At 38.5% G+C, this 15,402-nt stretch overlaps 1 protein-coding gene across 1 annotated transcript in view; it reads right to left on the bottom strand.

Annotated features, from left to right (window-relative positions):
• Nucleotides 1-6,782: 6,782 nt before the first annotated feature.
• Nucleotides 6,783-15,402, bottom strand: part of Tmeff2 (transmembrane protein with EGF-like and two follistatin-like domains 2) — a 287,500-nt gene continuing 278,880 nt past the window's right edge. The window contains exons 8-10 of the mRNA NM_001394330.1: nucleotides 12,992-13,115; nucleotides 11,741-11,899; nucleotides 6,783-8,303 (exon numbers count right to left, since the gene is read on the bottom strand). Coding sequence (NP_001381259.1) covers nucleotides 8,207-8,303; nucleotides 11,741-11,899; nucleotides 12,992-13,115 — 380 coding nt within the window. The 3' untranslated portion in view covers nucleotides 6,783-8,206. The remainder of the gene's footprint in view (nucleotides 8,304-11,740; nucleotides 11,900-12,991; nucleotides 13,116-15,402) is intronic.

Consider the following 15,402-nt stretch of genomic DNA (forward strand, 5'->3'; position numbering starts at 1 on the left):
TGTTTGGCAGGGAGTTGATTGTAGTCTAGAAGGAGAGCTACAGAGGTGAGTGACCAGCCTCAGGAGAGGGATTCTCTGTTTTCAATGCATTGACAATAAGATCCCCTTTTCTGATTTGATCTGTCGTCTTTTTTCCCAATGCCATCTGCTTGGAGTAGATCACTCTCTTCCCCACTTTCCCTAGATGCTCAATGGACACCTTGTCTTTCACTTTTCCCTTGAAAACCCTGTCTTTAGTTACTCAGATCTCTGTGTACTGCGCGAGAAAGGACTGAGCGAGTGGTAAAATGAAATTGCCATCTTTTGTGGTCAGCCAGCACAATGTGCATTTGAGCTCCTTGAAGTGTTTTTGTGCAGTTTTCCTGAGAAGCATTTACTCGTTCCTACTGAACTGATAATGACGAAGCCTCAGTGTCTGTTGCCTTCAATCATTTTCTTATTCTGCCAGCTCAATGATTTTCTTCAACTCCACTCCTGCCAGCTGGTCTGGCCAGGGTAGAAGGGAGAAAAAAAAAAAAAGCCCAACACCACAAAACAGAAAAGAAAACAAACAAAAATCTTCTTTTGGTGAGGGCTATAGAAAACTTCACTTTCAGTTTTTTCTTAACATGTAATTGGATGTCTTTCTCAGAAAAATATTATATTCATGTTCATAGCAAAAAAATCAAGAGGACATAGAAAAAAATGACAGAAATGAGATGAGAGAAGCAGCAGTGGCTTTCACGCTGGTGTCAGAGCAGCGACAGATGCCCTTTAAAGAAAGCGTTTCCTCCTCGCTGCCCTAGTGAGCTCGGAGCTCATTCTTTGTCTCTTTGAGATTCTTTACCCAGAGGCTTAAAGTCTACCCTGAACAGAAAACTTCTGAAATCTAGATCCTTCCTTGCTACAAAACAACTCAGCTTACACAATCACATTTCAGAACTGAGCCCCTGAGACCAGTGACTCAGTTTACACATAATGCCAAAAGAAAGAATGATCAATGGTCAAGACCCAGTGCTTGAAGAGTTCCTTTTGATTATGACCAACACATGTCATGGCAAGGCTAAATGCCAAAGCGTGTCCTGATCACTAAGTACAAGCCTATCCCCCAATCCCTGTATGACTGTAATTAAGCAGGAGAGTTAATTTATGTAAATCATGCATTACTGTAATTGGGCACAAGTGCACAGTCATGTACATCTTATTTAAAAGTGAAATATAATGTTATTATGTGAATACTGGCGCAGCAGATTCTCAGCCTTCTGGGGGGAAGTCAGCAACATCGCTGGGCTGGCTGTTTACAAGACTCACTCTTTGGTCTGGGAGCTTGATTAGAAATCACCCAGCTCTGCTTGGCACTGCCCTGTGAAGGATAAAGCTACCTGCCTCCAGGAAGGCTGAAGGTACACAATCAGGGCTTTCCTTTCCATTTCTCTTTTAACCTCCACTTGTAGAACAGTCATTTCTCTCTTTCTAGTCATCTTTTCAAACCCTAACAGTACTTTCCAATGGCTTGCTCTGCTTGGCAGTCCTAACTCATATATCCCCAGGCAGACTGCAGATGGATTTGTCTTCTGGAAGTAAAGAGTAGTCTGTTTCCTTTTTTAGCTTGTCTTTTCTAATGCGACTCAGGATTGCTTTATGATCCTAGGACTTTGTTTTCCAAGTGCAGGCAGATTAGATAGCATTCTGCAGTCTGTGTTTGTCATTGCTACCACTCCTGCACGGCCGTGAGAGAGAAGCTGGCCTCCGGGGCAGGGCCCTCACTGTTCCTCTATTCTCTCTCTAGGCAGCTGATCTAGGGCTTTGGGACAAGGTTGCTCCGCAGAATATAAAGCATCCTATCTACATATCTCAAGGTTGAGATTGGTGAGGACAAAAATATGCAGATGGACTGCTTACTTTAAATACACCATCCTCACTAGAAGCCTGAGCATTTATTCCAGGGACTTGCGTTGTGGCCTCATTCTTGCCCGGCTTGCCAAGCCAGGTCTTCTGCCTGCAAGCTCAGGGTGTAGTGGCTTAGCCATTCCAGCCTCTGGGTGTCCCTTGTGCTCCCTGTGTTCTGACTGCCACTCCACACTCCAGAAACCCCGATAAAATGCTTCAGTCTCCGTTCTTCTGGAAGGACTGTATGAATCAGTGGTCTCTTTTAAAACTGCCCCCTTCCTGCTCACTAGCGGTTTGATATGCCTGTCTCCCTCAGTTTCCCATCACACTACTGTTCCACCCAGATCTTATCTTTATGCTGTAATTCCTTCCATGAAATGCCATCGGTTTGGGGGCCATGGATGTGAATAAATGAAATGGCTTTTAAGATCACGCTTTAGTCAGTGAGGAGGGAAGTGTGTTCCCTGCTTGCCAAAGTGTTTTATCTTAATCTTTGCTCCTATAAACAGACTTGTTAAAATAGCATGTGGCATAACATTTTAGTAGTAGAATAAAACATCTTTATTAGACCAGTTTGTTCAGTGGCGTTCAATATCTTTTTCTATTAGGGGACTTCAGCTTGGTCAAGGAGTGGCTGGTATTTGTATATTCCTTTATTTAAGTAATATTTTTTTGTGTATATGTTCATGTATGTGCATGTCTTCTTGTATGTGTGCACACACATGTGCGCCCATGTGTGTGCAGACGTCCTTCTTGGGGGTTGGGGTACTGTACCTCAGGTGCTATTCACCTTTTTTATTATTGTGGAGACATGGTCTCTCAGTGACCTGAAACTCACCAAGTGGGATAAGCTGGGTGACCAGTACAACCTGGGGATCTGTCCATCCCTAATTTCCAGCTCTTCAATTAAAAGTACTTACCACCATATCTGGGTCTTTTTATGTGTTCTCTAGGCATCGGACTCAGGTCCTAAAGCCTGGGCAGCAAGCACTTTACTGCCTGAGCTATTTTCCCAAGCCTGCTCTATTTTAATTTAATTTAGTTTTATATTCTGTTCATGTTTGAATACACATCCATAAAAATGATCAGAAATGATGTCCACAAGTACAATGATGTTTTCTCTTGGTCTTGGTATGATTACCTTTCATTTAGGTTTACCTACATATTCTAATCTTAAACATTAATCAAACATAATTTTTAGTATGTTTATTAATAATCTGATATTCACTGAGGACCATATGGGACATTGCTCTGTACTTTGCGCTTTTCATGAAAAGCTGGACTCATATGAAAGACTCTTATTTCCAAGGTCTAAGCCCATGGAGGAGCACTAGCTGGACTGGGCAATGAGGGGTTGTACCTAAAAAAGGATGTATCCAGAAGTGAAGAAAAGAGAGGTGGTTAGCATTCTGAGAATGAGAGTAAGTCCAGCAAGAGGAGACATTCATACGGAGGAATCACATGGAGCCATCTCAAAATACACCCCAAAGAATAGATTTGATTGTGGGGTTTTTGAGAGCTACTTTCATGGGGTGGTTACTTTGCCCAAGCCTCCTATAGAGCCAGTGTCTTTAATGTATCAGGAAGGCAGAAGTTTTTGTCTAGCACACAAGCCTGGCCCTATTCCTGGTTCCTTCCTCCCACAACAACTGATTTTGCTTTGAGCAACTCATCTAAGTTTTTGCCTGGCCTGGATTAGAAAAGTAAAGGCAAAAACTAATTTTATCACTTCTTACCTGATGGAAGATTAATGATGACAACCAACTGAAAGGTTAAAAGTATACAGGATACTCAAATTAGCCCATTTAGCCTTTGTGGAGCTTCACCAAGGTTGGATCCCTGGAGCAGGTAAACCAATAAAGCAATGATAGTGAGACTGGATTGGCAGCACATCTTATATATGGTCCTGATACTGATTTCAAGGGACCATAGACAGTCTGATTTATGGGCTGGTTATAAAACTAATCCCATTACTTCATATAACCCTTCATCCTTCCTCTATCTTTTATGGGCGCTTCCTGTGGACGCTCATCTAGAGATATCAATTAACTCAATGAAGACGCTTTCATTATTGATATCCAGATGATTAATTATGTAAGTGAAATGTCTGCTGTAATTGAGGAATAGTGGTCTATACAGGTGCAGCCCGGCTTGGCCAAAGGGAAACAGCATCTGAGGACAAATGTTAGCAGAGTCTAATGTGACTTTGCGATAAGCTTTGGCAGAGTTCAGTAGTCTGCACTGGCTTCTCCTCGAGGATCCACTCAAAGAGACTGTGGGCTGCCGAGTCTCAGCGATACCGACTCATCTCTCATCGGAAAGCACAGGGGTCCAATGCTATGTGCACTATTAGGATTTTAAAGGAAAAGAATGATGCCCCCTTTCAGACATGATACTAATGGATGAATTTGGGGCTAATTAGATGAGTTTGACTGTTTTTGACATTTGACTTCTATATAGCCTTCATTTCCAAGAACTGAAACCAGGATTCTTGTCTCCAAAGACAAAAGAAATATTCCTTTGAGTGACTATGATTGCTGGACTCTGGCTAACTCTGACTATATAATTCCCATCATGCATCACTCCACTGATATATTTATTTATGATACTGTTACCATAAATATTTATTGAAGTATTTCCATCTATTTCCATTTTACTTTGTGCTTTTGAGTGTTTCAAGCCCCAACACTGACTGCTGTTTTATTTCTCAGAGTAGTCACATTGTTTGTGTGGAGATTCTGCTCTCTCTGTTTTAAATAGGAGGCAAAGGTAACTCAGGCAAACTGTCTATGCTTAACTTGATAATGAAGTAGCCTTAAGTTGGGACCCACATCTGCCTCATTTCAGAGGCTAAAATTTCAATATTACACTTACTTTGAAGCTACACTCTTACTAATTATGATGGTACCCTGAAATATTCCACTGTGTTTTTAATTCTTTGACCAGAACTTAATTTTTTTTTGATTTTATGGCTTGACAAATCCTTGTCTATCACCTTTACCTCCTCTGGAATCAGAGACCTGTTCCTACCCCTTCTACACCACAGGCCAAGAACAGTGTAAGGTAGAGTATACCCACCTAGTAAACGTTTGTAGACTAAGTAGAAGACAGTAGCAAGCTGTGGAACTTTAGATTCACATTGCTTTCAGGCTAAGAGAAAGATTGACTTTTGTAAATAAATGGGGTACAACATAGGAACTCTCAGACCAGAATCAGGAGGCTGGCAATTGGAATAGAGGCTTCTTTGAGAATCTGTTACTTTCTCTGAGCATTGTGAAGACCAGGGGATGTAGATGGTGTGAAGAATACAAAACGGCAGAAATGAGACACCAGAACATGTGTGGAGAGGGAATCCACTCTGTGTGAAGGACCATCATGAGTCCCATGCACTTGGAACTGGCTGGTGGTGCAGCCTCTGCTAACTTCCTGTGTCATTTCTCATTTACCACTAAACCTCCTCTTGGGTCTTTGAGAACTCTAATTCAAGGAACCAGGAATAACTGACAGTTTCTTTCAGGTAGGAATTTAGTTTCTTTTGATACTTTTCAATATCACCTCACAGCCTAGCACAGGGCTGATAATTGGTGACTCCCAGTAAAGATAGAATGTGTTGTAAGTATATATTGAATAAGTGAAATGTATTTTTAGATGTTTATTTAAAAGCAATCAGAATCTATGTTTATAGTAAACAGCCATAGGAGTTAATGTGTCTCTGACAGCAATAATAAAAATGTAGTGTCTTTTTTTTTCTGAACATGTACAAGCTTAGACTTAAGGTGACTGAGTGGCCTAGAGATGACAGAATTCAGTTCTAAGATGTAAAATGATTTGCTCAGGGATTTGCTATGGGCACAGGGGGAGCTGAGCAAAGAGGGAATATGTTTCTTAGAATTTGCTTTCTGCAATTTCTGTATATTGGACCGGTCAGCTCACACTTTATTAAACTATGCCATGTAAACACCCCACTTCAAAGTCTATTGGCCAAGTGGAGTCTCAGTAAAGTCAGGAGAAAATGACAGATGCCAGGAGAATGTGGGGACTAAGTCACATGAAAAGCAGAAAAAGACATTAGGAATGTTTGCTTGGAGAAGAAAACAATGGCAGAATTCGGGAGTGAAATAAGAAAGCATGATTTCTGTCTTTCTATGTTAAATACCAACCATTGATCCTTTGTCCTGGAGAGGAGCAACAGCAAAGTGAGATGAGCAGAGAAGTGGCTTTTAGCTCAGTGTGAGGAAGAATTGTTTAGATGATTGCAATAGTCCAGGAATGAAACTGTAAGGTGAGAGATATGTTAGCAGAGGCCAGATGATTCCTTCCCTGCTGGATTGAGAGTCTTGTGGATGGGACCCCAAGTTCTATTTGTCCCTGGGAACTAAAACTAGCACCTTGCATACAGCAAATGCTCACTTAGGATTCAAAATCCAAGGTTTAAAAGTAGTTTTTTTTTCATGGTGTAGGTCAGCATAGATATGGGCAGAAAAGTATCAAAGACTCTCTCAACACTTAGCTTCATGACCCTTGATAAAAGTTTAAATTTAGTGACAAATAAACATGGAACAAAATCAGCCATTTCATATTTTTGTAAGCAAAGGTCAGTGGAATTGTTCCTTTAAGCTTATGCCTCACTATGAATAGTACATTTTTTCCCTCTTCATTGGGGAGAAGGAAGGGTTTATTTGCTACAGCTATTATCATACAAAGAATACTAGGGCCCACTTACATCTCTGTGCATGTTAAACAAATTACATACACAGATTAGCAGGGATTTGTTATATATATATATCTATCAAGAGAGTGATTCATAGAAACACTTTCATGATGGTTATGTCAATAATGTCACACTTTTCAAATTTATGACTTAATTTAGAAAAACACAGTTTTCAAAGTCCTAAGTCTTATGTAGATTGTCAGCTTTATTATACATTAACAGGTAGTTTAAATTTCACCTCAGACTCTTATTTTTTCATAGAATATTTTATATCCAGAACATTTTGATTTGCTATGTGTTTTTTTGGTTCGTAACAAAGGAGGGGATGCCATTTCTTTTAGTCCATGAAGAAGTCATTTGAGGAAGACAAATAAAGCTTTATTTAAATCACCCATATGTGCCACAGGAACTACTCAAAGGTAAACTATAATAAATTACTTAATTTGGTATTTCATCTTATTCCTTGAGAATTTTCCCAATTTACTTTCCCGAAGCAAATTGACCATTCATACCTGTCTGCTCAGATCCCATAGGAGTTAACAACAGCGCTCATGAAAGTCCCTTAGATTCTCAGGGATTTTCTTCCTTCTGTAAATATGCTTAAAACGTATTTCTCCATTGTCATAAAAACATTGTCTTTTTGTATTTCAGTTTCGAATAACAGTACTCTTTGGGCCATAAAACTGTTCTTGGGGCATTTGTTTGCTAGTCTAACTTCTTTTCAAATAAGATATAAACACAGCAAGGGTCTTCTAAGAAGCCACAGTTTGGACTCATACTTATTGACACAGTTACAATGTTCTCTTAGCTCTTATTCCTGCTTGCAGAAACAAATACAAAATAGGTTTGACCACTGTTTATACACCTAACAGATAGCTTTCTCAGAACACCCAGGGTAGATGTATTTAACTAAGATAGTTATGTTGCTTTTCAGTAAAGACAAGTATCCTTTTTGCATTTTATTTTGAGCTACAAAACACTTCCCTTCTTCCCTCATTCCCTCCTTCCCTTCTTCTCTTCTGTAGCTTTTATGCCAGAGAGTTTTCTGTCCTGGGAATGGCAGTGAAAGACAGGGAGGAAAGTAGATGAAACAGAGATGATCCAAGGCAATGACATATCTTATGCTTCCTCAATAAACTAAATTATTTTTTCCTCTTTGCCAATAACCAGTATATCCTTTGATCTCGGAATCACTCAAAAGCTAGCTACAGATTCCTGTGCAAACTAATGTATTGTCTGAAGATGCACAGAGGGATGAAATATTGCTGTCTGCATAGCCTGTGACAGTTAAACTGTGTCTACAGCTATGAATTACTGCAAGTTTAAGAAAGCCATTTTTTTCTCATCACTGAGTATTTATTATATATAACAAATACATGGGAAAGAAAAAACTATATTGTGTGATATAAATAGTTTATTTACATTACAGAAAAACATCAAGACAATGTATACTATTTCAAATATATCCATACATAATCAAATATAGTTGTAGTACATGTTTTCATTGGCGTAGATTACCACAAACGCAAGGCAACATGTGTAGATCTCGTCTTATTCTTTTGTCTCTAATACTGTATTGTGTAGTCCAAGCTGTCGGTTGTCCGGCCACTGGGAAACATGCTCCCTCTAGATTAACCGTGTGGATGCTCTTGTTGTGTTGTCTGAACTGTAGTGCCCTGTATTTTGCTTCTGTCTGTGAATTCTGTTGCTTCTGGGACATTTCCTAGAAGGTTGGAAAGTTTACAGATCTTAGTCTACTGTAATGACCTAAAGTTTGCTCCTATAATCAAAGAGTGAAGCTCTAGATGAAGCAAAAACTGATTACAGGTAGAATCTGATTACTTGTATATGTTATTATTATTATTATTATTATTATTATTATTATTATTATTATTATCCTTCTCCTTGTAGTTGTTTTTAGGCTTCTGTCAAGAACTGAAGAACAGAGCAGTAGTTGAAGAGAAATATTCTTGCTTTGCCCCCATTCACTGTTCATTCTTTAAGTCTGTTCATTATATTGTGTGATACAACACAAGGCAACCAAGCAAGTCGCAAGCTCATTGCAGCTTTAAAGATCTTCTACAACTTTATGTCTAAAAGTCTTAACAATGAATGCTATATTGACATTTCAGTGTTATGAGTTAAGATTCTATCACAGCAGAACAAACCAACGGACAATACCCGAATGCAAGTGCGAAAGAATATTGCTTTGATTTAGCCTAATATCATTGCTTTGCCTTAATGTTATAAAGCTAGAGATACAAATTGGCACCAATTATGTTTCTTGCACAAAAATCTAGTGTTCAGTCACATTAATTGAAAATCTCTGATCTAGTATTTTCTATTATAGTAAGAGATTTCTTTACTGATGGAAGCAAGAGAAATATAAAGCTAACAAAATTCTACTTCACTAAGGGTGACAGAGGGGAGAATATGTGAACGAGCATACATACACACAGACACACATACACAGTAGATCTGAGTGTATTTTTGTGTAGTTGCTTATATATCTGTCAAAAACCAAACACAGATCTAGAAAGTTACACTCTCAGCAAGTGAGAGATGGAGGGAAAAAAAGCTGAAAATTCAGCTTTTCAAGGGGACAAGAGGTTCACTTGGAACATGTCTCTAGATAGTCATTTTTATGAGATATTGCTCTGAAGGCAGATTCTTGAGTAGACAGGAAAAATTTGAATAGATAGGAGAGAGGAAGGGGAGGGAGGGAGAGAGAGAGAGGGGGAGGGAGGGAGGGCAGGAGGGAGGGAGAGAGAGAGAGAGAGAGAGAGAGAGAGAGAGAGAGAGAGAGAGAAATTCAGGGAGAAATTGGTAAGACAGAAGAGAAAGGAAAGAACAGAGAACAGACATTAAGAAGAAATTGATGTGAATGAGGGGTCTATGCTAGGAATAATTCTGTAAGTTGTCTGGCACCTGGGTAATTTGGAACAGATCTGGACAAACAAGGCTTGACACATCACCAGCAAAGCAGGGTATCTTGGAGGTCAGAGGTGGGCCTAGCTGGCACTATTTTTGAATGAATGGGACAAATCTATTCTGGATACTGGTGTAATATATAGATGTATACTTTTCCTGGAAAGCACTTCAATGGTTTGGTTGTACAAGGAGGGTATTTATATAATGCATAAATGACAACGCTAACACGTTTGATGTGCTTTTTTTTTCTTCCCCTAAAGCATAGAGAATACATTTTATTTAGTTTTGGAATGAAAAGTAAAGAAAAAAGCAATATACTCTGAAAACATAGCAGATGGAGCTTATTCAAACTGGGAGCTTAGCATGGTAGACAACTGCAGAAGAGCACACAAAACCATGAGGAACTAGGAGCAGAGGAGCAGGGTAAAATGCAAAGCTGTGTCATTAGATGGTGGCCACCATTTTTGCTTCATTACTTGGCTGTGTAGTCTCAGTATCTGAAAATGTCTCATATTTCAGGATCTCCACCATGAAAATATGATGAATCAATGAATGAATGAAGTAACTGTTCACGTTTTGTAATGTATGTAAACACACGCATTTGTGCACACAAGTGAATATATAAATATATGACAAAATTATAACACAAATGCACAATTTCTGGTAAAAGAGTCAATATATTTATTCCATTTTAAAATAATCTATGGGAATAAAAATGTGATTAGTAGCTAATTTGGAGACATGGTTTGAGGTATTGAAATTTGGGCTTTCTTCACCATATGAAAAGCAATCAACTTGTTATTGTATGATTATAAATATGTCTTATTTTTCTATGTGTGCTTAGAAAAGTATGGTACAGTTTTCTATGATTTAGATTCTTCTCTATCTTTTCTTTATATGTTCAAAATATTTTGTTTTTGAGTTGATTTTATGTTCTCTACCTTTATTTTTATATATCCAGTGGTTAACTGGGCATCTAAACATCTAGTCTAGTTAATGCACTCTATTTACTTAGGGTAGCACCAAGCTCCAATAATAATTTTCCGTTATGCCTGTCAGCCAGGTGAGGATTTATGAGCCATATTTTGTGTTTTTCAAGAGAAGACCCCACACTTGTCTTTAAAGAAGACAGCATAATACAGATACCAGGATATATTACTGCCTTTATGTTTTAATTTCATAATGCTTCTTATTTTGCAGTTTTTAGAAATAATTTTGGGAGACTTTCTGTAATGCAGTATGAATGAATCAAAGTCTTAATGTCTTATGGATTTGATAAAAACCTTACAAGGCTCCTCTGGAATTTTAAAAAATAGAATTAATTCAGTTTTTTAAAAAGGATCTCTATTGGCCTTTGTGGCTGTCAGAAGATATGAAGGATGCATTGGGTTCAGAGTCTTGTTCCTGTCTACCACATGCTTGGACACTCAAGAGGTCCCTGTCTACCACATCTCTGCACTTGTAAGAGGTCAAACAAATCTCTGTTTCTCTCCTCAAACAACCTCAGACACTACTCAGGACTCATGGTTTGATTTCCTGTTGAAATTGGATGAAATCTTTATTCTCATTCTATTTCATCCCTGTTCAAGTAAAAACTACCCGTTTATGAGCTGTGAATTTGCTATTAAAGTTTGATATTTACTACATGTTTCATAAATATATCAAAGATTTTCATTAACTACAGCACTTTCTCATTCCATTGAAAATATTGTGAAGAGAACTTATCATATTAAAGTTAAAAAGCTATTGTTGTTTACACCAAGTGTGGTAACACTGATGGTATTTTGAAAGTTCTACTTGGGAATATAAATGTTATTAATGGGAGCTAGAGTTTGAGCATTTCTATACATTATATATTAGGCCTATGTATTATCTATTTTCACATTTGATGTAGTGATCCCAGTAGGTAGATATGCTGGTTCATAGTTGGAATAAAAAGTAGGTTTTTGCAGATAAAAGAAGAAAAGAGTCTTCAAACAGAGGTTGACATTATATATTACACAGAGAAATAATCTTAGGACGTAAACAATCCTCATAATAGACTAAAGATGAGGAAAACAATGAGGAAAACCTTTGTCTCTCCACTGGGCTATTCAAATGTTCTTATGGTGATGAGCTAGGACTCATGGAGAAGGGATGGCTCCTTAGTTCACCAAGGGACTCAGACTCAGGGTCAGAGGAGGACTTGTGCTGCCTTAGCTTAGGTCATGCCCAAGTCCTGTTACTGACCTTGTGATACAGAGGACCACCACACAGATGACAGCAATCTGAATTGTTCCAATCACAGCTGCAATCAAGACGTACTGGAATCTTACAGGACCAGGAACAACGTAGAGAACACTGTAGTCCTTCTTTTCACAGTGTTGACCAGTATAACCAGCATCACATCTGGAAGGAGGACAACATCTGCTCACTTGTGACCCAGAACTTATTGATATTATTTTTTTTAAACCTAAGCTAATACGCTTACTTATTGCTTGATGACATAGTACCAAAAAAGTATGTTTGTTTTAGGCATTTCGTATGCCAATGTTGGAGAAATGCTGAAAAAAATGTTAGAATGAGAGATATAGCAAACTTTTTAAGTTTGCTGGTCATAAAGTTTTGAAGGAGAATTTTAAAAAATGATTATGGTATAGATGATATAAATGCAGAAATGAAGCTAGTGTGAGCCTTTTTTTTTCCGGAGCTGGGGACCGAACCCAGGGCCTTGTGCTTGCTAGGCAAGCGCTCTACCGTTGAGCTAAATCCCCAACCAGTGTGAGCCTTTCTTCATAATGAATTGTGTTTCTCCCTCAGCTTTCCAATGAAAAGTGTACATTAATTTAAATATAGATATATTTTCATTTTGATTTGCCATCTCAGACATAATATTTGTTCTAGACATAAATAATCAGCAAATATTTATAAACTAAAGCCAGACAAACAATTTCTTTGTGTCTGAGCTTGGAACTGAGGTGTGGCCAATCATCTCATGACACCAGGCTCTACAGAGAAGAGACTGAGTACCCAAGAAAGCTATGTTTAATGATATTTCATAGAAGGTCTGGAGGATTTTGGAAATGATAACCTTACCACAGTAAGAAGAGACTGAGTACCCAAGAAAGCCATCTTTAATGATATTTCATAGAAGGTCTGGAGGATTTCGGAAATGATAACCTTACCACAGTAGCATTCACTTACCCAAGAAACACTGAGAAGTGCCAAGCACAACTCTTCATTCAGAGGAAAGAATGGTGAATAAAAAGTGGAGCCTGCCCTTTAAAGTATATGTCAAGTATACACAGAGTGAAGAAGGTTCTCTCTCTCTCTCTCTCTCTCTCTCTCTCTCTCTCTCTCTCTCTCTCTCTCTCGGAGAGACAGAAATTTTGCTGCTGTTCCCTCTTCAAGAAGGACGTGTACTACTTCTATTAACTCTTAAAGTCTGGTTTCTATATTTTTACTTTATGCTCTTTAAAAGTTTAAGAGAGAAAATGTTACCTGCAAGATGGCTCCTGCATATTGATGGAGTGTTCACACTTGCCATGCATGCAGAAACCGTTGTAGTGTTCTGGACAAGGTATGTGGTGTTCTCTGGCACTTTCTTCTAATTTGTTAGCATTCTCTGTGAATACAGATAAAAGCAAATACCCCCTGTAAATACCTTCTCTGCTGGGTAAGATCAACCCGTGCATTAACAAGCAAAGCTCCAGTAGGCAAAGCTATTTAAAAGGGCAAGAACTAAAAAAGGCCATGCTTCAGAAGAAAGAGGGAGAGAGAATTGAAAGGCAGGCATCCTTACGATTATGTTTAGGGATGAAACTGCAAAATTACCTAGTGCTTTTCATGCTTTTACACAATTTTCTACTTCTTTAACAGCCACTGATGTGCCTAGGAGTTGTCGGACAGCTTTAATTTTACTTGCATGGAGACTATAGGTTGGTCATAAAATAATCCGAAAAGAAACCCTCATTTTTTGAAATTCAAAGCCCAGCATAATGTTTCTGAGAGCAAATTGTTGGGTACTTTCTGAATCTGAGGGTTTAAAAGTTAAAACGTGGCTGTGTTCAATTCTTAAACATGTTTCAAACCACATGCAAATTTCAACAAATGCACTCTCTCATGTGCTTTTATAATGTAAGTGTAAGGTTTTTATTTTACTAGCATCCACACATTTTTTTTATTGCCACAATAACGCAATTGAAAACTGAAAGGTTGTTTTAGGATCACTTATATTGATAGCCACAGAGTACATGTTAAACGCTCCAAGTTTACTTTAATGTATACGATCTGCCCGTGTTAAGAACGATTTGTCAAATTAAACTTAAGGAAAATGAAGCACCTTGTATTCTAAAATGAACCACTTCCACTGTCATTAGTAAGTTTTGTTTTCTAATGCTTTTATAAGAACCTGTAAGTGCTTTTTGGCTTCTGTTTGCTCAAATATGTTGACTACACATTTGTGATACCATCTCCAAGCAAGTGGTTGCTCAATTCCTTTTGTGTTTGCTTTATAGTGTTAGATGGTCAGGGCTGGAGAGAGAGCTCAGTGGGTAAGAATGCTGTGCAAGCATGAGGATTTGGGTTTGGCTTACATCATCAATGTAAAAAGCTAGGTGTGGTCATGTGCATGCGTGTAAGTGCTGTCAGGGTGTGGTGGAGACAGAATTGCTTGTGCTCATGAGCTTGCCCTTCTGTGTTCAATGAGAGACTCTGACTCAAAAGAGTAGACAATGATAGAATAGAATACATATTATTCTATATTATTTTCTGGCAGACACACTCACAGTCTTCACAGATGCGCACACGCACGCACGCATGCACGCACACACACAGTTTTGTCTTCATTGTCTCTTTTGAAATCTGACATCCTTAAAAAGTCCTGCCTCAGAGACAAAGAGAGACACTACCTCAGAGTGAAAGGCTGGAAAACCACTTTCCAAGCAAATGGTCGGAAGAAGCAAGCTGGAGTAGCCATTTTACTATCGAATAAAATCGATTTTCAATCAAAAGTCATCAAAAAAGATAAAGAAGGACACTTCATATTCATCAAAGGAAAAATCCACCAAGATGAACTCTCAATCCTAAATATCTACGCTCCAAATACAAGGGCACCTACATACATAAAAGAAACCTTACTAAAGCTCAAAGCACACATTGCACCTCACACAATAATAGTAGGAGATTTCAACATCCCACTCTCATCAATGGACAGGTCATGGAAACAGAAATTAAACAGAAACATAGACAGACTAACAGAACTTAGGAACCAAATGGACTTAACAGATATTTATAGAACATTCTATCCTAAAACAAAAGGATATACCTTCTTCTCACCACCTCATGGTACTTTCTCCAAACTTGACCATATAATAGGTCACAAAACAGGCCTCCACAGATATAGAACGATAGAAATAATCCCATGAGTCCTATCAGACCACCATGGGCTAAAGCTGGTCTTCAATAACAATAAGGGAAGAATGCCTACCTATACAATGAAGTTGAACAATGCTCTACTCAATGATAACCTGGTCAAGGAAGAAATAAAGAAAGAAATTAAAGATTTCTAAGAATTTAATGAAAATGAAGGTATAACATTCCCAAACTTATGGGACACAATGAAAGCTGTGCTAAGAGGAAAACTCATAGCTCTGAGTGCCTGCAGAAAGAATACCCTCAAGAGGGAATAGGGAGGCAAAGTTCAGAACAGAGACTGAAGGAACGCCCATTCAGAGCCTGCCCCACATGTGGCCCATACATATACAGCCACCCAATTAGACAAGATGGATGAAGCAAAGAAGTGCAGTCTGACAAGAACCGGATGTAGATCTCTCCTGAGAGACACAGCCAGAATACAGCAAATACATAGGCGAATGCCAGCAGCCAACCACTGAACTGAGAACGGGACCCCT

Source organism: Rattus norvegicus, chromosome 9 (genome assembly GCF_036323735.1).
Source record: "Rattus norvegicus strain BN/NHsdMcwi chromosome 9, GRCr8, whole genome shotgun sequence".
Taxonomy (NCBI): domain Eukaryota; kingdom Metazoa; phylum Chordata; class Mammalia; order Rodentia; family Muridae; genus Rattus; species Rattus norvegicus.